General features: G+C 51.8%; 12 protein-coding genes across 12 annotated transcripts; 5 read left to right on the top strand and 7 right to left on the bottom strand.

The window, feature by feature from the left end:
• Positions 1–656: 656 nt before the first annotated feature.
• On the top strand, positions 657–1,302 carry N7496_003438 (putative mitochondrial protein sorting (Msf1); the record flags this gene model as incomplete). The annotated part of the gene is made up of 2 exons (XM_056696369.1): positions 657–809; positions 883–1,302. The coding sequence occupies 2 exons, from the start codon at positions 657–659 to the stop codon at positions 1,300–1,302; spliced, it is 573 nt and encodes a 190-aa protein (XP_056558581.1).
• A 532-nt stretch (positions 1,303–1,834) lies between these two features.
• N7496_003437 (uncharacterized protein) lies at positions 1,835–2,871 on the bottom strand (the record flags this gene model as incomplete). Its single annotated transcript, XM_056696368.1, has 2 exons — positions 1,835–2,594; positions 2,669–2,871. The coding sequence occupies 2 exons, from the start codon at positions 2,869–2,871 to the stop codon at positions 1,835–1,837; spliced, it is 963 nt and encodes a 320-aa protein (XP_056558580.1).
• Positions 2,872–3,254: 383 nt separating this feature from the next.
• N7496_003436 (ethanolamine-phosphate cytidylyltransferase) lies at positions 3,255–4,793 on the top strand (the record flags this gene model as incomplete). The annotated part of the gene is made up of 4 exons (XM_056696367.1): positions 3,255–3,381; positions 3,448–3,565; positions 3,633–4,407; positions 4,473–4,793. The coding sequence occupies 4 exons, from the start codon at positions 3,255–3,257 to the stop codon at positions 4,791–4,793; spliced, it is 1,341 nt and encodes a 446-aa protein (XP_056558579.1).
• Positions 4,794–5,247: 454 nt separating this feature from the next.
• On the bottom strand, positions 5,248–5,849 carry N7496_003435 (monothiol glutaredoxin GRX5; the record flags this gene model as incomplete). Its single annotated transcript, XM_056696366.1, has 3 exons — positions 5,248–5,402; positions 5,471–5,750; positions 5,823–5,849. The coding sequence occupies 3 exons, from the start codon at positions 5,847–5,849 to the stop codon at positions 5,248–5,250; spliced, it is 462 nt and encodes a 153-aa protein (XP_056558578.1).
• Positions 5,850–6,192: 343 nt separating this feature from the next.
• On the bottom strand, positions 6,193–7,449 carry N7496_003434 (putative para-hydroxybenzoate-polyprenyltransferase Coq2; the record flags this gene model as incomplete). The annotated part of the gene is made up of 1 exon (XM_056696365.1): positions 6,193–7,449. One exon carries the CDS (start codon positions 7,447–7,449, stop codon positions 6,193–6,195), a length of 1,257 nt encoding a protein of 418 aa, XP_056558577.1.
• A 186-nt stretch (positions 7,450–7,635) lies between these two features.
• N7496_003433 (putative JmjC domain protein) lies at positions 7,636–10,627 on the top strand (the record flags this gene model as incomplete). Its single annotated transcript, XM_056696364.1, has 3 exons — positions 7,636–8,090; positions 8,289–8,560; positions 8,628–10,627. The coding sequence occupies 3 exons, from the start codon at positions 7,636–7,638 to the stop codon at positions 10,625–10,627; spliced, it is 2,727 nt and encodes a 908-aa protein (XP_056558576.1).
• A 242-nt stretch (positions 10,628–10,869) lies between these two features.
• Positions 10,870–11,576, bottom strand: N7496_003432 (uncharacterized protein; the record flags this gene model as incomplete). Its single annotated transcript, XM_056696363.1, has 3 exons — positions 10,870–10,964; positions 11,030–11,354; positions 11,436–11,576. The coding sequence occupies 3 exons, from the start codon at positions 11,574–11,576 to the stop codon at positions 10,870–10,872; spliced, it is 561 nt and encodes a 186-aa protein (XP_056558575.1).
• An 82-nt stretch (positions 11,577–11,658) lies between these two features.
• Positions 11,659–12,443, top strand: N7496_003431 (cytochrome c oxidase assembly factor 1 family protein; the record flags this gene model as incomplete). Its single annotated transcript, XM_056696362.1, has 2 exons — positions 11,659–12,240; positions 12,354–12,443. The coding sequence occupies 2 exons, from the start codon at positions 11,659–11,661 to the stop codon at positions 12,441–12,443; spliced, it is 672 nt and encodes a 223-aa protein (XP_056558574.1).
• Positions 12,444–12,750: 307 nt separating this feature from the next.
• On the bottom strand, positions 12,751–13,731 carry N7496_003430 (mitochondrial 54S ribosomal protein uL3m; the record flags this gene model as incomplete). The annotated part of the gene is made up of 2 exons (XM_056696361.1): positions 12,751–12,863; positions 12,942–13,731. 2 exons carry the CDS (start codon positions 13,729–13,731, stop codon positions 12,751–12,753), a joined length of 903 nt encoding a protein of 300 aa, XP_056558573.1.
• An 866-nt stretch (positions 13,732–14,597) lies between these two features.
• N7496_003429 (uncharacterized protein) lies at positions 14,598–15,378 on the top strand (the record flags this gene model as incomplete). The annotated part of the gene is made up of 2 exons (XM_056696360.1): positions 14,598–15,153; positions 15,227–15,378. The coding sequence occupies 2 exons, from the start codon at positions 14,598–14,600 to the stop codon at positions 15,376–15,378; spliced, it is 708 nt and encodes a 235-aa protein (XP_056558572.1).
• Positions 15,379–16,082: 704 nt separating this feature from the next.
• On the bottom strand, positions 16,083–20,769 carry phoC (uncharacterized protein; the record flags this gene model as incomplete). Its single annotated transcript, XM_056696359.1, has 7 exons — positions 16,083–16,298; positions 16,359–16,528; positions 16,593–19,044; positions 19,128–19,178; positions 19,256–19,384; positions 19,507–19,591; positions 20,735–20,769. The coding sequence occupies 7 exons, from the start codon at positions 20,767–20,769 to the stop codon at positions 16,083–16,085; spliced, it is 3,138 nt and encodes a 1,045-aa protein (XP_056558571.1).
• Positions 20,770–21,889: 1,120 nt separating this feature from the next.
• N7496_003427 (uncharacterized protein) lies at positions 21,890–23,071 on the bottom strand (the record flags this gene model as incomplete). Its single annotated transcript, XM_056696358.1, has 1 exon — positions 21,890–23,071. One exon carries the CDS (start codon positions 23,069–23,071, stop codon positions 21,890–21,892), a length of 1,182 nt encoding a protein of 393 aa, XP_056558570.1.
• Positions 23,072–24,681: the final 1,610 nt, after the last annotated feature.

The following is a 24,681-nucleotide window of genomic DNA, read 5'->3' as shown; positions in this document are numbered from 1 at the left end:
CCTAAAGAAAAGATATACTGTTTCATCGCAAAACCCAGATCGAGAGGGGTTAGTATCACGTGGGATCTGATTCGGAGACTGCCCCCATTTGCATTATCTTGCAGCGTCATAGTCATAGTCATATTATGACTGGTGGAGGAACCAAGAGCTAGTGTGCTATATATCACTCGTGCTGTACTACAGTACAGTGGTATGTATGTATAGTACTTTTATATTTTACCCTACTACATACGGAGTACAGTAGCTCATGCTTGACGGAGGCGGGAACCACCTGACATGCTGGCTGACATAAGCTGAACCGAAAACCTTACCTGAACCCGGCTATCGCGGCCTCAGGCATTCATTCTATAGGCTCGTTCCCCTTGGCCCGCGGGAAAATTCGGCTCGCCCTGAACCGCGCAAAGAGAGCGAAAAAAACTCGATCTGACAGTTCTCGCAGGATCGCCACACTCTCCACCTTTTCTCCATCTTTTCCCTTCGTCCCTTTAGCCTGACTCATCCTTCAATTTCGACTCTTTTCTCTTTCCTGCGCTCGCCACTGGTGATCTCTTATCTTTCTTTGCCCCAGCCCTCCTCCTCATCTGTTGTTCACTCGCTTTCGACAACAAACTCCTCCGTCAAGCGTGCACGAAACACTTATCACAACACCCACAACCATGAAGGTCTTTTCGTCAACGTGCAACTTCGAGTACTCCTGGGACGAGGTTTCCACGGCCAACTGGAGGAAGTACTGCCCATGGAATGACAAGGCGACTCACGTCGTCGGCGTCGACACCCTCTCTCGTACGATCGATCCCAATACCGGCATTGTGAGTCCGCTCCGATTCTCCGCGAAGACCCTGAAACGAACATCAAGCTAATATGCCCTTCCCTTACTTTTAGCTACGAACTGAACGCCTCATCACTTGCAACCAGTCGGTCCCGTCTTGGGTTTCCTCGCTCTTTGGCGGCGACGCCGTCTCCCACGTCTACGAGATCTCCTACGTCGACCCCCATTCCAAGAAGGTCACCATGTGCTCCACCAACCTGACTTGGTCCAATGTCCTGAACGTCCGTGAAACCGTCGTGTACCAGCCATCCTCCCTCGCACCCAACACCACGACGCAGTTCACACAGGAAGCCCAGATCACCGCGCTCTGTGGTGGCTGGCAAAAGATCAAGAACAAGGTCGAGGAGGCAAGCGTGGAGCGATTCCGCGAGAATGCTAAGCGTGGCCGTGAAGGTTTCGAGACCGTCCTCGAAATGAGCCGTCGCGTATTCGGCGAACAACGCGACCTTGAGAACCAACGCCTGCAGTCTTAATCACTGCCCATCCACTCGCAACGATCCATCGATGGTTCTTCTCGAAGCCTCACCTCTCTCTATTTCGTTCCCTGCATCCAGCGATTGCATTCTTCGGCGTCTTTTCTTCCCTCTTGTCCCTGCTACTTCTTTTCCGCATTATGAAGCCTACGGCGCGATTGGAGTTCTCATTTGATCATTGTTTTACAACCCCCCTCCCAATCGCGAATCGGGAGCCCTGTGCTATCGGCTCCACCCTACGCCTATGGCCTCACGATGCGACACGACCCGGGAAAAAAGTGCCTCCTGATTTGTTTTTATAGCCTGCCGTTTCTACTTGCTCAAAGACCAGTGATATCCGCCTGAAATGGCATACCTGCATAGAAGAATATCAACTTAGACCTCAAAGTCTCTTGTCATCATCCTCCAGATTCTTAATTCTCTTTGTGTATATCCTTCGTAAATAGTATCGCTATACCAAGACAGGAATCATGTAAACACCCCAAACGCCATCCATCCATCGTGAGTAAACATAGAAGACATGAACATTATATTAGCCCAGCAGACCCCCTAGGACCACGCGGCTGACGCCTGCGACCTCGTTTTTGACGCCATTTCGGCTCGCGTCTTCGAATTCTCGGACCGCACCCGCCACCATGATCTTTCGGATTTTCGCGTCTGCTTTGGAAAACGTCTCTCCCAAGGCCACGGTACAGACAGATGGCGATGGTACTAGACTGGTGATGCGACTATAGCAGTCAATCAAGACATCACAAAGTGTGGCAAAGGTCTCGAAGAAATCTGGTTCAAAGGGTAATGATGGCGTCAAGAGATACATGTACTCTTCGCCCGGTAGAAGATCAGACGACTCTGTCAAGGGGAATGAGATCACCGAAGCTGCCGCAGTCGAATGTGAGTTGATATTTGCGGCAGCACTTTTCAGATCCGAAGGGTCACTGGTTTGCATCGGCAATCCAATCTCTGTTGCCGAGCTGGCCCGTCGAGTCTTTGTGCCGGCATGGGTCGCTCGCTTGAACATTTGTGGTATACGTGCTCTCGCTAGACTTGACGAAGAACTTCCATCCGGCGGATGTACCTGCTGAAAGGCTTCGAATTCGAGGAGAAGGGCGTTTAGGGCTTTTAAATATTCGAACGGGGTTGTATTAACGTCGAGAATGGGAGGTAGGGAAAGACCCAGTAGGAGGTAATTCACGGCTCGACGAGAAAGCTTTCGAGCCTCGAAGTATGGTAAGCGACCAATGTCTGTTCGGGAGAAATGCACGGTATTGAACCAGTAAACCCGGCCTTCGAGTCTGTAGACGCGGCAATGCGAGTCAGAGAAATGACAAGGCGGCTCCAGCCTATATAGCAGAGAATGACCACTCACGCTTTCCTCAAATAGTCCAATGTTGAGATTCGTTTCGCCGCCATATCGTGAATCTGTTGATAGATGGCGCTGGCACTCTGCGGGCCAAAAGGACCTCCGCCGCTGGTCACCGGGGGAATTCCCCCGTGCGCGGTATCATATCCACCGGTTGATTTGGCGGTATCTCTTCGAGTCAGACTCGGCGCAAATGAGGACGTAATCATGGTGAGTCGGTGAGGGCTGCTTCTAGCGGAAGAGTAATGCGATGTTCACAGTCGGACAAGGGGGGAGGCCGAGGGGGGCGATTTCCCCCAGTCAATTCGGACGGTTGGACCCAAGATGGGATGATGAGGTCGCCTAGGTCCGCAGAGAGCGGATTAACCGAAGAGAGCGGCACGGAAGATACGACTAGAATGTAGTCCGAGACAGGGTTTCAGGAGAGGAGCTCTTTGGAGGAGGAGAAGGAGACGGAGGTGGAATTGGTCCCTGAGCTTGCCCCACCCCCTCCTGATCTCCAGGCCACCTGATTTCCATATAATAATCCTAATTTCCCAATTCCCCAACTTTTTTTTCTTCCCAGACATTCCTTCAAGTCCAGATTTCTTCAATGGATACCACACCTCTCGATGAGCAAGTTCCCTTGCCCGGCCAGTGGCCAGTAGATCCTCAGGAAGATGTTCCCATCTCCGAGGATCGCATTTGGGTTGACGGGTGCTTTGACTTTAGCCACCACGGTAAACAGTGCCCATTGCGACCTCAACCAGGAGTGCGCGGCTAATCTGAGAAACTATGTAACCTAGGCCATGCCGGCGCCATGCTTCAAGCTCGCCGTTTGGGCAAAGCTCTCGTTGTGGGCATCCATTCCGACCAAGCAATCCTGGAGAACAAGGGTCCAACGGTGATGTCCTTGGATGAACGGTGAGCTCTGTCGCATAGCCTGATTTTTCAACTCTAGCCCACTGACATGAAATGCTTCTCTATTTAGTGTCGCCGCCGTTGATGCCTGTCGTTGGGCCACTCAGAGCGTCCCCCATGCCCCCTACGTGACCTATCTGCCTTGGGTTTCTCACTACGGTTGTAAGTACGTCGTACACGGCGACGACATTACATCCGACAGCGATGGCAACGATTGTTACCGATTCGTCAAAGCCGCAGGTCGCTTCAAGGTTGTGAAGAGAACTCCAGGCATTTCCACTACCGATCTTGTCGGCCGCATGCTTCTTTGCACTAAGAACCACTTCGTCAAGTCCGTCCGAAAGACACTCGCTGGAGAGGAAGGATCAGGAAGCCCCGAGGAGCGCACGAAGTTCGCCGAGGATCTCCTGCAGCGTATTCAAGATTATGCGACTGACGAGAGCGGCCTGCAGTCTGGACCTCAGGTGTGGACATGGGTGGGTTCTGGAGAAGCCAAGATCGACAATGAGGTTGGAGAAGCTGGATCTTTCGAGTCTCTGGTCGATGGCAAGGGCCCCAAGCCTGGTCAGCGCATCGTCTATGTGGATGGAGGCTTTGACTTGTTCTCTTCCGGCCACATTGAATTCCTCCGAAAGGTGACGGAGCTGGAGGAGGCCGAGGGCCGTCGACGAGGCTGGTATGAGCCGGAGCAGCGAGAGAAGCGACTCCGGGAATTCAATGAAGATTATGGCCCGGCCTATATCCTTGCTGGTATCCACGACGACGGTGTGATCAACCACTGGAAGGGATTGAACTACCCCATCATGAACATCTTCGAGCGTGGTCTTTGCGTTCTTCAGTGCCGCGTAAGGACTTACCATTTTTTTTTCTCTTTAATGATTTTGAACATCTTACTGACAAGCCCTTCTAGTACATCAACGCGGTCATTTTCTCGGCGCCCTTCACCCCCAGTCAGCCCTACCTGGAGGCAATGCCGCTGGGCACACCGGACGTTGTTTACCATGGACCCACTACCTTCATTCCCTTAACATATGATCCGTACAGTGACCCCAAGAAGATGGGAATCTTCCAAGAGGTGGATCACCATGCCTTCCAACATGTGAATGCTGGTGAAATCGTTGGTCGTATCCTGAAGAGCCGGGAGGCGTACGAAGCTCGGCAGCGGGCCAAGCTGGAGAAGGCTATTGCCGAGGACTTGGTGAAGTCCAAAGAGCAGGAATCCTCTGCTTAGACCGAACCTTCTCTGATGTGTTTCTCCCGGAGCAACACCTATTTCCGTGATGAAAGTAATAGTGGAACGAAAAAACCCCCGATGCCAGCTATACATGTGCTGGGCCTCATCAACTGGTATTGTAGGGGGTAGGTACATATAACTAGATTGTGCATACTATAGTGCTGGCAGGCACTTAATTCAGCAATTAAAAAGAGAGATTCTCGTCGAGTGTGAGTGAGCATCCTCCAATCTTGTAAATCCGAGCTCAAGCTGTTCCTTATCCACCCTACTATCCCGAGGGTTGCCATTGTCCGTAGAGATATAATCACGTAGGTCATAAGAGTAGGAGAAGGTATATGAATACTGTAGACAAGCAGAATCCGATTATTTTACACGGTGATACAAATCACCAACCCGCAACGGGAATGAGGCACCAACAATTTCCAACCCGAGGCTATACGGCCACTTCCATTTATTGATCCGCAGCCACCAGGACACCCTTGCTCTCGAGCATCTTGGCCAGCTCACCGTTCTGGTGCATGGACATCAGAATATCGCAACCGCCAACGAACTCCTTGTCGAGGTACAATTGAGGGATAGTCGGCCAATCCGAGTACTCCTTCACACCTAGAATGAACAAGAAATATCAGCTTGCCTGTCAAGCGCACACCCCCACTCGGTCAGCCATAACTCACCTTGACGCAGCTCAGGGTCCTCCAACACGTTGAAAGCGACAAACTTCTTGGGGTCCACGCCCTGCAGACCCAGAATCTGAATGCTTGCGCGGGAAAAGCCGCACTGGGGAGTCTCGGGGGTACCCTTCATGAACAGGACGACGGGTGCCGAGGCCACAGCCTTGTCAATAGCCGCCTTGGTCTCGGAGGACAGGAGACGGGCATGGAGGACCGAGGGGATAGCGAAGGCCGGGGCGCGGACGGCGTTCAGCGACGAGGGCCGCGAGATCGGGCGGAAGGCCTGTAAGAGGGGAGTGTCATGTCAGCTTTGTTAACGGGGAAAGTGTCAGGTTAGTGATTGGGTATTGCATACCGAGAATGCTGTGCGAGCGAACATCATTGCTTTGTGGATATGATGCCAGGAAGAAAGTTCGGGGAGACGAGCGGAGCGTTCACTTTAGTTCGGGCGGAGGGTTTCGTAATTTGGTATTATTTAAGCACTCGTTGGCTGCCCATTAACTACGCCGTGCCCCACCCTAAGCTACAATACTGCAGTACCTATAGAATAACGAAGTACTCCGTATAGTCAAGTAATGTACCCTGTAATTACTGATTGTTAGTCTATATTCCTACTGTTAATCACTATAAATGACTACGATATGCGACATGGAAATAATCTATAGCCAGGAACAATTGAACTCCTGCAATATCTTCTTAATCATACATTCTCTAGTATACAGTATTCACTCAGACTTCAAAAGCCCTTCTTTATCACCCTCCCTATCATACAATCCAAAGTATTGCGCACCATATTCCCCGAGAAGGCCCAAGCTGATGCCACCACCTGTCAAGAGACAGCCATTCTTAAACCACCACCAGCAGTTCGGAACGCTCTTAAGTTGAACCTTCCAAATCATCAGGCCCAAGGAAAGAATAGCACTACCACAGCTGCCAACGAAGAAGACCGGTCCACAGCCCGCAGCAATACCCGCCGCACCAAGGAGGGAAACTTGAGCGACTGCCAGTCCAGAGAGAACAGCCTTGGTGTTATGTTCGTGGCGCAGAGCGATGGACTTGATTCCAGCCGCGACATCATCCTTAATATCCATATGCGCGTAGATCATATCGTACAAGACCGCCCAAGAAATGCAGCTGGTATACAGGGCTGCCGATGCCATCAGGGCGTCATGGTTGGCAAGTAAATCAACGCCCAGTGCTGGGAAGCCCATGATTGCGCCCCATGAGAAGGCGAGACCCAGGACAACCTGGGGGTAGTTGGTAACTCGCTTGGCCAGAGGGTAAATCACCACAATGGGCAGACTAGGAATGCCGTACCAGAGACATTGGGAAGGGAATTGAAGGAGAACCCCGAGTCCCGCCAGCAGTTGACTACCCGTAAACAACACTGCGTTCCGCGGTGAAAGAGCTCCGCGAGCAATGGGTCGGAACTTGGTGCGTTCCACATGAGGGTCCAGATTTCGGTCCCATAGATCGTTAATTGCACACCCTGCACCACGCATGATCAGAGCGCCCGTGAAGAAGAGTCCAGCAGTGCCTAGGACTTGAAGCGGTTCCACGCCGGCCATCGGGGCGGCGAGAAGAGTGGAGAAGAGGGTAGGGAAGAAGAGATAGTATGTGCCTGTGGGCTTGTCCAGGCGGACCAACTCGGCATAAGGGATCCATGACTTGGGCAGCGAGGCAATTAGGCCCGTCTGAGGCGGCATATAATGAGTCGCAGGATTGTGTTCCTTCGAGTCGGCGGTACTCGGCGTGCTTGTCGTCGTAGAATATTCTTGCCTCGGTATGATCGCCAATGACTTTGCAGCATGAAGGTGTAAAGGAGAGGACGAGCCCTTTGGCTTGATCGAGTTCAATTGAGAAGCCAGAGAGCTGGACAGACGGCCATGGTATCGGCTACCAATGAGGGATTGGGCGTGGCGGCAGCACTGAAGCAATTGCGCGCGGCGGAACAGCCGGACGCTCGAAGTTGATAGCGGCATCGCGACCGAGGGAGCGAGAGGAGGATTCAAGGGAGGGATTTGGGTTAATTGAGGGGATGGTATTCATGCATAGTTACACCGCGATGTCGGGTGCAGTCAAAGAGGACAGCAATGAGTTGCCAATGGCTGGGGAAGCACCAAAGTCACAGAGAAAGTAGCGATAAGGTCGGTATCATCATAATAAGCATGTGGACTGAAATGCGGGTTCAAAAAATTGGCCGCGATGGGTCTAAACCCTTTTGGGGAGATCCACTGATCGCCTTTGAGAAGTTGGAGTTTGGGACTTTTGGCGGCGAGACGAGCAAGAGAACGCTTTTTCTGGACCTCTTCCTTCTTCCACTTCTCGACATCCTTCTCTCCTCCTCCTTGCCTCTCTTCCTCTCCGTCAACTTCTTTGGCACTTCCAACTGTTTTTCTCCTCCACGATCTACCACTCCCGTACCTTTGTGCCTGAAACGACGCGACGCGCCTGCGCCGCTGGAAATCCGCGCAGGCAGGAGCGGCTTTGCGAATCTTCAGACCGTCAACTTTCCAGACCTCCAGACCCCCAGACCTTTGGCTATCCGATCCTCCAGTCGAACACGAGACTCTTATCTCTGGGACATCCCATTTTTCGGGGCCCTGTCCCGTCGATCTGCAAGGTGAGCCTCAACTCCCCGCATCTCTTCCGACTCCGTCGCATTGCGCATGAAGTATAACAAATGCATTTGGTAGTATCCACGGATAATCTGGTCATGTACCTGATTGACTTAGATACCGGCCTCGATTGCTTGCTCTCGCCCCTCCATCCCATCAACGAAACTCACTCCACCCTACATACAATCCGTACCTTTTCACAGCGTCGCCATGATTCAGCGAGCCCGTGCGGTCTTTGAACCGTTTCCCCCAAACCTCGACATCGAGGACCATGTCCGAACAACTCCCAGCTTTGAATTTGCCAAAAGGATATCCTGTGACTCTGTCAGTCAGTTTTCACGAGAGGTCCTCGAGTTGTACGTTCTCACCCATGTGGTGAAGCTGGGACTTCCACTGGTGATCACAGGGTTTGACAAACACCTGGACAAGAATTTGTTCTCGGAGAAGTGGCTACGGCATCAGTATTCAAACCAAAGTAGGTGTTCCCACCAGACTTGGGATCATGATTTGAATAATCTCTAACTGACACCTTCTTTCTAAAGCATACGATGCCAGAGACTTGGGTAAAGGGGCGAATATGCGCCTCACCCTAGGGCATTACCTCAAGAACATGGCAACACTCACTGATCCCATTAATGCCTCTACGTACGCCCGTCAGAGCATCCAAAGGCTGTATTTGAAGGACATTGACTGCCCACAGGAATGGCACAAAGCTCTGGAGCAGTTGATTCCTTCAAATTTTTTCTATCTTAATCAGTCACGTTTGGATGGACCTAGGTTACCCGAGTCCCAGTTCCCCAATCCCCCTAAGACTCCAAAAGGGGAGGCAGTTGCTCGATCAGGGGACCTGATGAGCAGTCTTCCCACGGAGATGCGTGCAGAGAATCTCATGTGCTACATCGGCCATGAGGGAACCTACACACCAGCTCACCAGGAAATGTGCGCCAGTCTGGGGCAGAACCTGATGGTCGAGGCATCGGATGGTTCCCACGAAAATGGGAAGCCAACTCGACCTGGGTCATCAATCTGGTTCATGACCGGCACTCAGGACCGTCGGATCGTGTCCGAATACTGGATGTCAACTCTGGGTCACAATCTAGATCTGGAGGACCACTTTGCCCAGCTCAATGCCTGGAAATGTGCGCCCTTCACAACCTATGTGGTCGAACAAAAGCCAGGAGACCTGATTCTCGTCCCCCCTCTCGCCGCCCACCAGGTATGGAACCGTGGGACCCGGACAATGAAGGTCGCTTGGAACCGGATTACTGTCGAGACGTTGGAGATGGCTTTTGATGAGGCACTGGCAAATGCACGGATGATCTGCCGCGACGAGCAGTACAAGAATAAGGCTATTGTCTATTACGCCCTCGAGCGCTACTCCGGCTTGCTTCGAAGCGCTCCTGATTCCACCCACCAGGAAGTTCGGATGCTACAGGAGGACTTCCATCGCCTCTTTAACATGTATACGGACATCCTCCTTTCAGAGACTTTCTCCAAGAATTCCCCCTCCAGCAAAGAGGTTGAATTTGAAAAGTTTGAGAGCAACATCACATGCTCGTATTGCCGTTGCAATATTTTCAACCGGTTCTTGACATGCCCTTGGTGTGTTGGAGAGGGTAACGACACATACGATATTTGTATGGATTGTTACGTACTGGGACGGAGCTGTCAATGCATCTCCAAGCTCAAGTGGGTTGAGCAGTTTCCCTGGAAACAACTTACCAGCCGGCACGAGACGTGGCGGCAGCAGATCATTGCCTTCAAGCGAGATTATCTGGATCCCAAGCCCAAAAATCCTCCAACCCTGCTGGTTGCCCGATCCGAGCTAGGCCGAAAGTCTCTGGCTGAGATCTGCCAGGAACAAATGCGCCTGCGCCCCTGGGTAGATCACACCAAGCCCAAGGAGACTAAGGCACCGACCCCGAGTGATGATGAGGGGACAGACACAGACTCGCGGGCCCGCAAGAAGAGGAAGTCTAATGGGAATAAGACCCCGAGCGGAAAAGCTAGGTGCCATATGTGCAAAGCTTCAGAATGTCTGTGGAAGCTCGCTGCTTGTGAGAAATGTAACCTACATTACTGCTATGGCAGCTTATTCCGAGCATTCGACATGCTCCCTCTGGATCCCATGCAACGGCCTCACTGGTTATGCCCTAAATGCCGCAAGGTCTGCAACTGCGCAAGCTGCCGAATGGATGACGGTATGACGCCCCACCAGCCATTTAATATCCTGCTGGGCCATGACACTCGCAAGATTGCGGATCCCCGTAGTGTCGAGTCGCTGGTGAATATGCGGTTGTCTAATCTAGCACTCCTGAAAACATTTGGCGACGATAACGCGGAACGCCTGGAGCGTTTGCGTTCTGACGAGGAGAAGCGCCGACAGCACGAGCAGGCGGAGAATGACATTCATGTCGGGTTTGACCCGTCACAGATGGAGCCGCCCAACGGCCCTCCGCCTGTGGTGTATGAGGATCAATTGCCCGGAATCCCGATTGACCCAGCGCTGGAACTAGATGGATCGTTTATGAGCCTGGGTTGAGGGTGATAGGAGTCAGTGTGAATTGATGCAGAAGGAGGATTTTGTCTGTTTCTGGAAGCGATTATTTGAAGGCCGTGCCTGAAGGTCTTTTTGAGATATCCCAATCTACAGCGTTGTATGTCTAGTGACTACTATGCTTATGTGTTCTTATGTGTTCAGCCATGGCTACACAAATAATGAATGTGCGATGAAGTTCCAAAGCCAAGAGGCATTCGATTGTGAACATAATCCAAGCGAGTTTCTTATGCACCCTTGTACCGGTACTGTAGATCCTTGAGAGCTGAGAGATCCACGGAGAGCATAGTGTCTCGGGCAAGCAAGATGGCTGCAAGCATAGCTATCGAGGAAATAGTCAGCATAAGCATAGTCGCATGCAAGTGAAGAAACCTGAAAGAAACATACCTCCCGGGATCAAATACAGAACAGGTCGAATGGTATAAGTCGAGCCCGTCCCGACGAGGAAGTAAGCGACAGCCAACAACAAGCATACAGCCCCGTTGCCAAAAAGAATGGCAGATTGAAGCCGAGCCAGGCGCTCATTTTCAGCTGTTATGGCCTTTTTACCCTTGCGATCTGGATGCAGAGGAGACAGTCGCATGGTATACGCTGTGGCTAAGAGGGAGGATAGTCCCAAGAGCGACAAGAGCCATTCCATCAGACTCGATGCTGAGAAGACTGAAGGCAAGAAAGCAATAGTGGAAATCAACGGAATGCTTGTAAATATAATCTAAAACGAGTTAGAAATATGATCTATCCTCGAAGCAAGGAAGGAAGAAAGGTGATGTGCGGCAGGCAACTCAATATTTACATGGTATTGGGCATTGCGGGCATCATTCTGGCGCTGCAACTGCTCGATGAGTTGTTCTTGTTCCTCTTCATCGAGCTCTTCACGATCTTCATCCGAGTCCTCGGGATATCGAAACGCTTTGCGAAGTCGTACAGCTGCCATAGATAGAGTATTAATCAAATGGTATTGTGAACTGTCACCAAGTCCAGCGATAAAGGCAAAAAGCCCGTGACGTCGAGGGCCGATGTTTGTCCTGTTTGGTCCTTTTTTGTGGCTCGCCGAAATCCATCGTTCCACCCTTCAACCTTTCCCGCATTTCTTTCTTGCCCTCTCTCTACAGCATATTCAACCCCCCAAGCTCACAATGCTTCTTCCCCGGGCCCTCCCCAGGCGAACCGGCCTCGTCCGGTTCCCCGGCATCCGACAAATCACTCTTCGCCGCACAATGATCCCCGCCCCAGGCCCGAACACGGGGCCACTCATGGAGCGCCGCGCAGACCGCGAACTACCCACCATCAACAACAGCAAGGGCTGGCTCAAGACGCTGCCAATTTTCGTGGTAGCCGTCGGAGCAGCTATGCTTGGCATTTTCAATTACCAGAAGTCCTCGTCGAGTGTGGTTAGCAGTACTCTGTACGCTTTGCGCACGTCGCCGCAGGCGCGTGAAATCCTCGGCGATGAAATCTACTTTGCGCAGCAGATTCCGTGGATTAGTGGTGAAATGAACCAGTTGCATGGGCGCATTGATATTTCTTTCTGGGTGAAGGGGACCAAGGGTCAGGGCAAGATGCGGTTTAAGAGTATTCGACCGGATCGGATGAGTTTCGTGAGTGGTCCCGAGAGGAATTCTTTTCGCATGATGTTGCTTGTCGCATTCTGACGATTTCATGGACCTATGATGTGAACTTTGGCTAATATCTATCAATTACAATTGTACAGTTCCGCACTGAGGTATGGAGTCTGGAGACCGAGGATGGAACCGTGGTGCAGCTGCTGGATAGCGACACCGATCCGTTCCGCCAAGAGTAAGCGAGCACGATAGAAGAGATGGACAGAGATGGGGAGGCGACATTTTGTACAAATAGAACTGCTTGTGCATGGGATATGGCGTTTGGAGGACAAATCATTTACGGGATACTGATTGTATGCGGCAATCCGAGTTGGCGAGACAATCCCTAGGACATGGGAGCAGAGAGGAATTTTGAAGAAGAAAAGGATATCATTTGATGTATCATATACAAACGCCGCTCAAAGTGAACAATTCTGCGCGAATAGTGTAGTAGTAGTAGTAGTACAATGCGTCCCCTCAAGTCAACCACCGGGTCTTTCTGGTCGATCAAGCAGCAGTCGCAGCCTCGGACGCGGTCTCCGTCGAGGGAACCTCGGGCCATGGCTTCTTGATGGCATCCTGGATCCGAACAACACAGCCCTTGGGACCACTGACAGCACCTATATCACAAATAAAGATTAGCAACGAGACCAGAAATGGGACGAAACCAGAGAACAAGGATCATTGCTTGGACATACCGCTCACAACCACAATTCCAGACTCAACATCCACCTTCAGAATCTTAAGATTCTGAACGGTATTCTGCGTGTTACCCATATTTCCGGCCATCTTCTTGCCGGGGTACACACGAGAACCACCACCCTGACTGGGACCCGCAGAACCCAGCGAACGATGCGTCAAACTCACACCGTGACTCCGGTCCTGACCGTGGAAGCCATGACGCTTCATGACGCCCGCAAAACCCTTACCCTTCGTGTTGGACCGGGCATCCACATACTGACCCTCCTGGAACCAATTGGCCTGAATACTCTGGCCAACGGGAAGAAGACCAGCCTCATCCTTGACGCGGAACTCGAAGACGTGACGCTTCGGCGAGATGCCATTGGCGGAGAAGTGACCGAGCAGCGAGTTGTTCACGTTGCGAGGGTGTTTCCAGCCCGCACCGACCTGGACGGCGAAATAACCATGCTTTTGACGGGTCTTGTGGGAGATGACCTCGACGCGGTCGAGCTGCAGGACAGTGCAGGGGATGCGCTTGCCGGACTCAGAGTCGAAGATAGCCGTCATGCCCTTTTTGATTCCGATAGCGCCGGTTCGAAGGGGGAGCGAGTTCGCTTTGCGAAGAAGGGCGGCGGTGGAGGTGGATTCGAGGATGGGCAGGTCGGGGTGGTTGTTGAAGCGACTGGGCTTGGGGGGATTGAGGGATCGAATGCCAAAGTTTCGTACGGAGACATGGGGCAGGATCAATTGGGCGTCCCAAAGGGATTGGGAGAGCTGGAGTAGCCCTCCAGGGAGACGTGGCGCCATGGTTATTTGGGGGAGAAAGTCGAGGTGCTGAAGGAGTGTCTCGTTTTCTGAAGTTTTCGGGAATTTGCCCGCTGGCTGAGGTAAGCATCTTTCTCCGCAGGGTCGAAGTATACTAGCAGGCAATGCGAATACGGATCAAAGCTATGCCATGGCCATGAATTATGGTAATTCGAGACTATTTAGCATTAAGAGCTACTAGAAGAAATAAAATACTCTTTATTGTGCGAAAATATTCTTCTCGAGGGTCAAATTCCGCTTCAAGGTCCCATCATCGTTAACAGCTATCTTCCAAGATCATCGATCCTTTCACTAAATATCTATTTAGCATATTCAAATTGTTTGCCAGATATATAATACTAATTTCTTTCAAGAATAATAAGCTCAAAGCTCAATTCCCGAATCCCGATGCATGCCCGATCAACGAAACTCGGCATAGTCGGGGAGGTATACAAAAGCTACGTAACCAGCAGCAACAAACCAATAATAAAACAACCAGCACACCACAAAACAGGATATACAAAAATGACTCATTAACCCAGTTTCCGAGTATCCTCAATCCTCCTAAATCCATCTTACTCACCTCTAACTCCTCAGCCCCCCAAGTCCAAAGCATAAGCAGCAAACCCGCTAAACTCCGAGGCGATCGGAAGCGCGGCGGCCGAAATCGCCGGGAAAAGGATCGACAAAAAAAGAATCCTCCAGAGTCAGACTCACCTCGAACTATACACATAACATTTGCACCCTTAACTCCTTCTCCCACCCCAACCCAATACCCCCTTTCATCCATTCTACCCATTACACCCCCAACCAGACGCCAATCACCAAATTACAACCTCCAAGAAAAGAGTCCCAACCAAAAAAAAAAAATGGCACTCCGGCCATCCCTGTTCTCGCGCTGGCTCGCCCAGCCAACACAGCTCCTCCACCGAAGCACCCTCCTCACAACCCGAACCTCCCCATCGCAGAGCCTATCCGTGACTCGATACGCCCTTCCAGCCAGCAAACCACGCACATTCACCTCCCTAACAACCCGCCTGACGACTCGCACCCGCCCAAGAACAATCCAAGTACCCCGTCGCAACGCGCGCCGCGCAAACTCCTCCTCCTCCTCGTCTTCCAGCACGCAACCCCCCAAAGAAGGCGGATCCCTCTCACAGCGTCTTCGCACGTTGTCCCGAGAATACGGCTGGGCCGCGCTGGGTGTGTACCTGGGCCTGTCCGCGCTGGATTTCCCGTTCTGCTTCGTTGCGGTGCGATTGCTTGGTGTGGAGAGGATTGGGCATTGGGAGCATGTCGTTGTTCAATCTGTCAAGGACGTGTTTTATTCTGTCTGGCCGCAGGAAGAGGGTGGGAAAGTCGAGGGTGAGGGTGATGAGGAGGGTGGTGCGCTTGTGAAGGAGGATGGGAGTATGGAGGAAGCTAGTACGTGTTCTTGTCTCTCCTGATTTTCCGTGAACGATTTTTCGTGGGCATTGAGCTAATCTTCATGGCTTAGGTATATGGACTCAGTTGGCGTTGGCGTATGCCGTCCACAAGAGTCTGATTTTCATCCGTGTCCCGTTGACGGCGGCCGTTACGCCTAAGATTGTCAAGGTGTTGCGGCGCTGGGGTTGGGATATTGGCAAGCGCAAGCCGAAGAGCACCTAAACAGCATCAGCACGCTGGACGTACGAGTATAAATACGAGTACAAACACTTTATAGACGGGGGAATGATTTACTGTATAGCATAGCGGGACGACGACCTACACGGGGGCGTGTTGGGAGGTGGGTTCACATCTTTTTGTACATTATTTTATAGCCATTTTAGATCTAAACCGGCGCGCAAGTTCTTTGTGTGATCCCCACTCAATCATAATCATCAAATATCAGCAATCAATCTACAGGGTTTATGATACACCAGACCAGACCACGGGCTAGACGAGGAAGTCTAGCAGGGTGCAAAACAAAGCCATCAACCATCTATATCCCAGCGCCAGCAAAGATGGGGCCGAAAGGTAGAAAATCACACGTGCCAAAGATCGGAAATTCACATTTGCAACTCGCTGTGTAAAGAAGAAAAAAGTGGTCCGCCATTTTAGATTGAAGAGAAACAGAAGATGTGAGAAAATGACTCAAGATGGGCAATGGGCCAGTACTAAACTGGACCTCCACTTGCACTGGACAGACCGGATAGCAAAGAAAATGTAATAAAAAATCGTTGAGCATGACTGGACTGCAGATAGATACTAGAAACTCGTGGACTTCGTCTCGGAGGGTTATGGGAATAGTGGGATGCAACGTATTGGAACAGGTTCAAAGTGGAAGAGATTCAGGGAATTTGGGGAAGGGGGGATGCAATGTAAAGTGGCGATCACATGTCGATCATATCGTTGAATCGCAAAATGCCGTTGGCTTTCATCACGCCATTGACACCGTCGGGCATCCGGTACGCCCACTCGGCCACGCCCGTGGCATTGGCGGAGGTGAGTGCATCCGCGCGGTCAGGCTGCCCAGCCTCGTCGCAAGTATCAGCCACCAGCACGAGGCCAAGTTCTTTGATAGTCTCCACGAGAGCAGGGACGACGTTCTAGAATAGGTATAATTAGTAAGAAACTCATCAGCAAGACTAGAACAAAGATAGACATACCAGAAGACTTGACCGGCAAATCAGACCCATGAAGTTGTTACTCTGAGCGATCCGAGCAGACTCCTTAATGGACATCGAGGCACGGCCGCTACTGTTCACATGGGGCAGTGCATCCACGTCACCAGCAAGATCCCGAATTTGACCAAGGTCATTGCAAAGGAGGACCGGGTCTAAAAAATGCAAATTAGTATGGTTAACTTCATCGGGGGTAAACACTCGAGGATCAAAACTTACAGTTCGGCTGCTTCCAGTTCAGTGCAGTGCAGATATTGGCGTTGTAAGAGGTGAAGACCACGGAGCGCATAAAGTCGGGACTCTTTTCGCGAGCGACACGGGCATGATCAAAGACATTTGTCAGGATAGCATCAGCAAAGCTGTTGACGTCGGCCAGGGCCGTCAAGCCAAGAGCCCTCTCCTCGGCACCGGAGGGGTAGAGAACGGAGAGGTTGACGTTCAAGTCAATCGGGAGCTGCCGCAAAACCTCCCGCAGAGACAGGAAGGATGCAGCCAGGATACGATGTGTCTGTGGCATGTCATTGACCGCTTGTGTCTCCAAGAATCGGGCGATCTCTTGTTGGTTGACACCCCGCTCGGCACCGATGGTCTGGAACTGAGCGTACGACAACTGACACACGGGGATATCGATTCCGTGGTGGTTGATCATGAACTGGGGGTAAAGAACCGGCACGCGGTCACGGGTGAGTTGCACAAAGAGCTGCACGTAATCTCCCGACAAACTTGAGCCAGTAACCAGGCCATTGTGTTCCGAGTCGACTGCACTCGTCGCCTTCCAGTAAGTGGCGAAATGGGTAATCTCCAGGGGATCACCGTGGTACGGCTTGATAACCTGGAAGTTGAAGCGTAGTTGACCAATGGCGCGAAGACGAGGGTCAAAGAGAGGCAAGCAGCACGAGCCCGTGCTAGACCTTTCCGCACCAAAGACCACGGGCAAAGCCACACTCTTTGCAATCACCTTGGAACCAAACGTTGGGAAGATTTCAAAGTCCACAGCAAAGGTGTCTAGATTGTCCACGTGGAAGGATATCGTGCGAGAGTCGTCTTGGATAGGGAGAACAATAGTACGGGGGATAAGGTCGGAGAGTTTAGAGGAAATAGTCAGTCGGGCCGCAGGGTGGCGGCCAGCCTGGTCAAAGGCAATGGAACCAGAGTTGCCCTGGTCGAAGAGGAGCTGGACGAAGACCTTTTTGTCCAGGAAGTTGTGACCGTAACGACGGAGAGGGATGATTGGTGGGGGGAGTTCCAAGTCCGGGATGCCATCAGCAATATCCATCTCAGCGGCGCTAGAACGGCGGAGAGCTCCTGAATCCTCCATCATGCCAGCCTCCTGGAACTGTACGCCATTTAGAAGATCCAGCGGCCGCTGGGACGGACGTGCTTCGGACGGTTGAGCCCACAGAAGCAACATGCACTCCAAATGCCCTTCCCACGCGGCATAGTACATGGCCGAAAGGCCCTTCTCATCAGCCACCTTTGCATCCACTCCCAGCTCAAGAAGCGTCCGTAGACACGGGACACAGCCTTCGCTCGCAGCATGGAACAGAGGCGTCCACTGGTACAATTTGTCTCGTTGGTCTAGATCGGCACCGTGCTGCTTAAGGAGTAATAGAAGGTCTGGTGATTGGGAAGCTCGAGCGACCATATGCTGGGGATAAAGACCCTCGGCATCAGGCAACAAGCGAGCCTTGCGCTCAAGGAGCATTTTCACAATCGGGAGAGAGCCATGTTGACAGGCCAGATTGAGTGGGATATGATCCGATTCGGAGGCCGGATCGATCCGAGCGTTGCTATAGAGCACCTGCTCGGCACACGCGAGCTGACCCTTGACGATACTGTGGATCAAAGGAGTGAAATTGTCGTGATCCATAATGTCCACCGTTTGCGGGCCAGCCGCCAGCAGCTCCCGCACCATATCCACCCGGCCGTGCATACACGCGTAATGTAGAGGAATGCGTCCATAGACATCGGACCGAGAGAAATCAACACCAGCTGCAAGGCCGGCCTTGAAGACAAAGTCTCGCCCGGAGATGGCAGCCTCGTGGAGACAGTTTCGCTCATTGATATCATCTTCAGCGTGAATGTCGACCAGACCACTTTCAAGGAGAAGACCAAGGACCTCGTCGGCGAAGCCGTTGATCGCATTCAAGAAAGTTCTCGTCGCCCGATCACTAGCATCTGGGAAAGAGTGTAGCTTTGCGATCCACTCCCGCAGGGTCTGCAGGTTTCCGGTAGATGCGGACTGCAAGACTTGAAGATCCAGCTCCTCTTCCTCCGTACCAAAGGGCGCCGTAGAACGCTCGGTTGGCCGCGAAGTGTCAAATTGTAGGTTCTCTCCCTCGGCCCACGCCTCCAACTCTAATCGAGCGGTCGTAGCCCGATCTGACAGGTCTCGCAGGACCTCGCGGTTGAAACAAGGTTGCACTTCGACTGCACGGTGCAGATAAAGCTCTTTCATGCGGGATTTGGAGGTTTTATCCCATTTCTTCAGGATCTTGGACATGGCGGTCTCGTTGATCTCGACGAATTGCTGCAGTTTGTTCAAATCACCATCGAATTGTTGGAAGCCCTCGAAAAGCGCCACAAAGTTCGACGGAGCCTTGGAATTGGAGACGGTTCGTGACTGGATCACGCGCTTCTTGTCGACTAGCGTTTTCAAACGTAGCGAGAACTAGATGGTTTCATGTGAGTATATTTGAGAGGTGGTTTACTCCCGAGGGAGGATATCACAAGGGACTCGGGTGATCAACGTACCTCTGACTCTTTCTGCAGGTAAAAAGCATTGACTTTTTCAATTTCCCGCTCCTATTTTGCGCATTCTGTTAGCATCCCAGGCATCGAGCGGCTATCTGGGGTAACCGAGGGGGGCCTAATTAGCTTACCAAGCGGAAGAAGAACACCTCCTTGTTCGCGCGAAGAGCAGCCTGGGGATCCAGCGTGCCATCTTGGGCGATCTCTTCGGCAGTCCTCTGCGCGGGGATAGTAGGCGTGGCGCTGAGTTGCTTGATAAGCTAGAAATGAGGTTAATTAGCAGCGCGCTCTCGGCGGGGGAGCATAGGAACGGGCCAGAACAGGGCCTCGGCCATTCCGGCACCATTCCAACGGGGGAGAGACGGGGAGTCCAAAAACGCACCTTCTTCAACGCCTTGTAGTTGACGAAGCTGGCCGCATATTCGGGAAGATCGAGCTGCCGGCGCTGAATCTGTTTACCGAACTTCCTGCAGGAGGGATCAGCCCATCAGTTCTTCTTGGGACGAAACGCGGAGGTTTTTGGGTGGTTGTGCTGCAAGGGGCCGGCGGTAGCTTACATCTTCACAGGCGCGCTCTCTCAAGACTGGGAGTCTGAGAGGCGTGCGCGCGGGTCCCGGGATCGAGGGGATGGAAGCGGAAGGATCGTCTCGTCGGTTAACTTGTTAAACGAGGAAAAGCGTAGGGAAGAGTTGCCGAATTGAATGCAAGGCAAGAGAGTCGGAGAGAGAGAGAGAAAGAGAGAGGAAAGAGAGAAAAGAAAGAGAGGAGGAGGGGAGAGAGGAAGAGAGGAATTCCAGGACAGGTTCCGCGGACCTCGAGTCGAGGGGGAGGGGCCCGCAGCGACAGCAACAGCAGGTAGAGAAAGAGAGAGAAGGTGGGGAATGATGATAGTGGGACAGCTCGTGTCACCGGGAGTATGACAGAATAATAGGAAGTGCGAGGAAGAGGCGCATTCCCAGAGGATTCAGGGTCTCGACTAGTTTGGGGGACTCGAGACTCTCGGGGCTTGTGGTTACACGCGGAGAGAGACAGAGCGAGGTTTGGGGTTTTGGAGGAGAGAGATAGAGCTGCTACCCGTAGGCTGTTTCGTAGGATGAGGGGTTATGACACGGCAGTAGTGAACAGTGATGATCCCAAAGGCACCAGGGGACCTACTCTCCGGACCAGGACAGTTGGACGTAGTTGGACCAACGAGAGGTTGGTATTGTCCGAAGGGAAAATTGGAGGTTCAACTTAAGCCGGAAGTGGGGAGCTGCGGGAGCGCCAATCACTGCGGACAGTCCGCGCACGTTTTTGGGTTTGCTGACTTAAGATTTCAGCTTCTGGAAACTTTAGTAGTACTTCAACTACTCCCTTAGTAAGTTAGATTAGTACTCCGTACACTAGACGTTAGTACTGGCGTATTTAGATTAGTATGGAAGTAGTCTACACGATGGAGTCGTCCCTCGGTACATTCTACTCCCCTCGCTAACTCGCCAAACCGACTCCATAAAATAAATCATCTAACTGCCCGATTCATCCTAGTCCTCGATCATCTCACCAATCCAGGCTTGTATTCCCTCCTTCAAATGCTCATAACCAATGAATCAGCCTAATGGGCCATCGCTTACATTCGCGTCTTTCTTTTAGTCTCCTCAATCCCCATAAGTTTCAACTTTCAACACGACAAAAAAAATTGAAACCCACAGCGGTCCAGGCCCCCATAAATGAGCCCCATGGGACCTCCATGGGACCTACATGACTCCATACCTCGACTATTATCACCTATCATGACTCGAAATCGCCGCTCTGTCGGCTGAAGCGTCGCGGCCGGAATGGCCCGTCCCCGTCCGGCAGAGGAAGAGTCAACGCGTCTAGTCGGAATCTAGATATGCCGAGAAGCAAGCAGTTAGTAGACTGAATATAGCCTAATTGCCGCTCCGGAATAAGGTTATTGGGATCCATTACAAATCATCTGAACAAATAATTGATCAGAAATACTCCACTTCATTGGCTACACAATAACCTATACACAGGGCCATTGGGGAATAACACGAGAGACACGGAGAGGACACGGAGAACAAAACAGGAAGCTCCCAGACAAGACACCCCTCTACGGTCCAGGAATTCCTGGAGACCACGGCGCTGTGGATATACATGATGCGACGGGGAACGGAGGCCAATACACAAGAGACAAAAATAAGACAGAGATAGATGGGCGGGACCAAAAATGCCAGGATATATCAAAGAAAGAAAAATCAACAGCGAAACGGAGGGGGCTTAGGGGAGAAATAATAAGAGAGAAGGGAGAAAAGAAAAGAGATATCGAAGATAGAAATGGTTCAACAAGAATCGAACGATTCAGTCAATTATGGAAAACAATGAAAAACAAGCGGATATTCTCCCGCCTTAAGAAAAAGAGGTAAGAGGTCAAATAATAACATGGCGAAGCGAATGTCCATCACGCCGGGAATCAAGAGAGAGAGAGAGAGAGAGAGAGAGAGAGAGAGAGGAGTGGGCCTTTAGCCGACAAAACAGCAAAAAGTTACAGGTAGGCTACCCCCGGAAAGTAAACAAAAGAGTGACATCGGCGATGGTTTTCATGAAAAGAGAGAGAGAGAGAGAGGGTATGGTGTTTAAGAGTGTGCAAGAATGGAAAGAAATGATGCCAAGCTTTTTTATGGTTCAAGAGGCAACGAGAAAACGCGGGATCACAATCATGGGGCGAATGCAGTGTATGCAAAGATGAAAACTGGCGCGAGAATTCAACCGGAACGACCAGCACTTTAGAAATTCTGGGCAATGCCGGCGTTGCCGGATCGCGGGTAGACACCGGGATTCTCGATGCGCGTGTTACGGCGCGCCTGGACATCCCGAATGACGGGCTGGTAATCCTCACCACCGTAAGCGCCGTGGTTGTTCATCTCGCCATAGTAAGGGTTATCTCCGTAATAACCAGCCGACGGGTGGCCCGCCGACATGTGGCTCTCCTCCGAAGCCTCAGAGTGGTTGGCAGCCGAGTACGCCGAAGAGGCATTCGAGGGTCCGCGATGGATGTCGCCAGTGCGGGTGTTGTTGGCTGCAACGGGGACGGCGCCCAGCACGCCAATGGGTTCAACTTCGCCCGAGTCGGGACGAGTACCCTCAGAATACTGCACGGTACCTTCGCTGGGGGTCGCGACGTGGTGGTAAGCACCGCTTCCTTCGGACATGGCCATGCCCATTCCACTGGACAGATTGGTAGAGGCTTTGCGACCGGCGGAGGTGGTACCCCAGCCACGGTATCCGGAAGAGGTGTCGTCCTTGGGAGCAACGCTACCGGCAACCATCATGCCTGGAAGAGTAGGATCATTGTTGGGGTTGAAGCCATATTCCTCAACCTCCTTGCGGCGCTCTTCCTCGGCAGCCTTGTTCGCCTTACGCTTGCGCCAGAACCAGAGCGCGGCCAGAATAATCAAAGCTACGGAAACGACGGGCACGACAACGGCAACGGCAATCTTGCCGCCAGAGGATAGGCCACTGCTGGCGGCGGAAGTCGAGGTGGATAAACCAGCGGAGGTAGTCGCGCTCGCCGAGGAAATGGTCGAGGATGCGGTGTTGGTAGTCGAGGAATCGGTCTGTGTCTGCGTCACGACCACGACCGTTGAAGAGGAACTCGTAGTTTCGACAGCCGACGTAGTCGAGGAGGTAGAGGACGTGGACGTAGTAGTAGGAGGAATTGACGTGGACGTAGACGACGTAGTTGAAGTCGTGGTCGGCACCGAGGTAGTCGAGGAAGTGCTAGAGGTGGAAGTGGAAGTTGTTGACGGAATGCTAGTCGTGCTAGTCGTGTGTTCACTGCTGGTGGTGCTAGTCGTCGTTGGGGCAGCCGAAGAAGAAGAAGAAGAAGAGGTTGCTTCAGTCGATGGAGCCGCGGAGGTCGTATTAGCCAACGTGTCGACCTTGGTGGTAGAGGCCGTGGAAGACATGGCGAAAAGGTTGGGATTGACGAGCGCAAAGGCAAATCGAGTTCAACACGGATTCCGGAGGAGAAAGAGAGTGAGAGGAAGGATGCGATCCTCCAAGCACTCTAACCGGAAACGAGAAAAAAGCGGCACGAGGAGTCGCGACGTTGCACCAGGGGCTCTGAGAAGGGTGGTTCGGATTGGAATATCAAAGTCGTTGATCGGACGATTTGGGGAAAGGGGATGCGATTAGGTAGAGACGAATCGACCGAAGAAACGAGTGACGGTGATGCAAAATCCGAAGCGTAAGGAGAGAAAGATGGAGTTGAGGAGTTCGGGTGGAGGCCTCAGGGGGTGGAAGTGGGCTGTAAATCGGGGGGTGGGAGGGTAAAAGTTGAAAGATACCGAAGAAAGAAGAAGGGGGAAATGGGAGGAGAGAAGTGAAAGAAGTGAAGCCCCGGAATAGGTGAGTCTCTCCAGTCGCCGAATCTAGTCGGGAGCCATGGGAGGATGGAGGAGTGCAGCAGAAGAGAGCAAAAGAGTGAGAGGGAAGAGGAGATTGAGGTGGGAACGGGTGGAGAGTGTCTGGCTTGGCCATTGGGTTTGTGGTATTTGGGTATTTAGTTGGTTTCTTTACGGGTGCATTGAGCTTTACAAGTCTTGCAGTAGTACATTCCTAGCGGTACGGTATGGTAAATCATGGGTACTTGAGTACCTGGTAGTATTAATAGATGCTGCGTGCGTCCAGAGCCCTCGTATTGAAAATGGAATTTCTTACTGCGGACTCCGTAAACAGACACTCGCTCACCAACTTATTTAATTTAACCCATCATCCACCTAACTTGCATGAACGACCGAAAACGGCGACCTCATCTAATCATCCCAATGTTTATTCCATCCCTAGATCCGCCATGCGACTCGCCCTTGCAGAATTTCCTCCGGGACCACAACAGAGACAAAAGAAAAAAAAAGAAAAAGAAAAAGAAAGACCTCCGGCTAGTTCCATGGAAGACTAACCAGACGGCCCAGACACCACAAGAATAGGTGATCTCCGGTCGGGAAAGTATAATTCTGCGATTGCACCCACAATGCTATACTCCGTAGAGCATATATTCCGTTGCATAGATCTATGCAATAGAAATATAGAACTACTGTATAATAAGTTCTCCCCGTCATGATTATTCAATGATTCGACGATGCGACTCTCTGATTACCTGCATAATTACAATCCCACGTCATGATGCACGGCGTCCTCAGTTGCCACCAATACGGATCCTAAACGGCACGAATCAGACGCCGATCGTCCAACGGTTTTCCAAGGTTTTGAAGGTCTCGGTACACAATACTGCGAGCTTCTACCATGGACACACGATATCAACTTGTGATTATTACTCTTTCTACTATCTTAGACTCTGATATTGTTATTTTTTGTAAAAAACTCACCGAAATATATCTATCTAACTATATACTCTCCATCGAACAGTTCTCGGTCGCACGCAACACGAAAGGGGTATGTGGGCGGTAATTTAACCCACCTTACCCGTCTTACGTCGCCCGGGGCCTAGTTCGCTGCCAGTGGAGTCCTTAGGCGTCCTTCCAGGCTTCCATCTTCCGCGAATAAGATCCGACTCTTC

This window comes from Penicillium cataractarum (genome assembly GCF_028827025.1).
Source record: "Penicillium cataractarum strain IBT 29864 chromosome Unknown utg000002l, whole genome shotgun sequence".
Lineage (NCBI taxonomy): Eukaryota > Fungi > Ascomycota > Eurotiomycetes > Eurotiales > Aspergillaceae > Penicillium > Penicillium cataractarum.
Note: the sequence above shows the minus strand (reverse complement) of the source record. Positions and strands in the feature narration are given on the sequence as shown.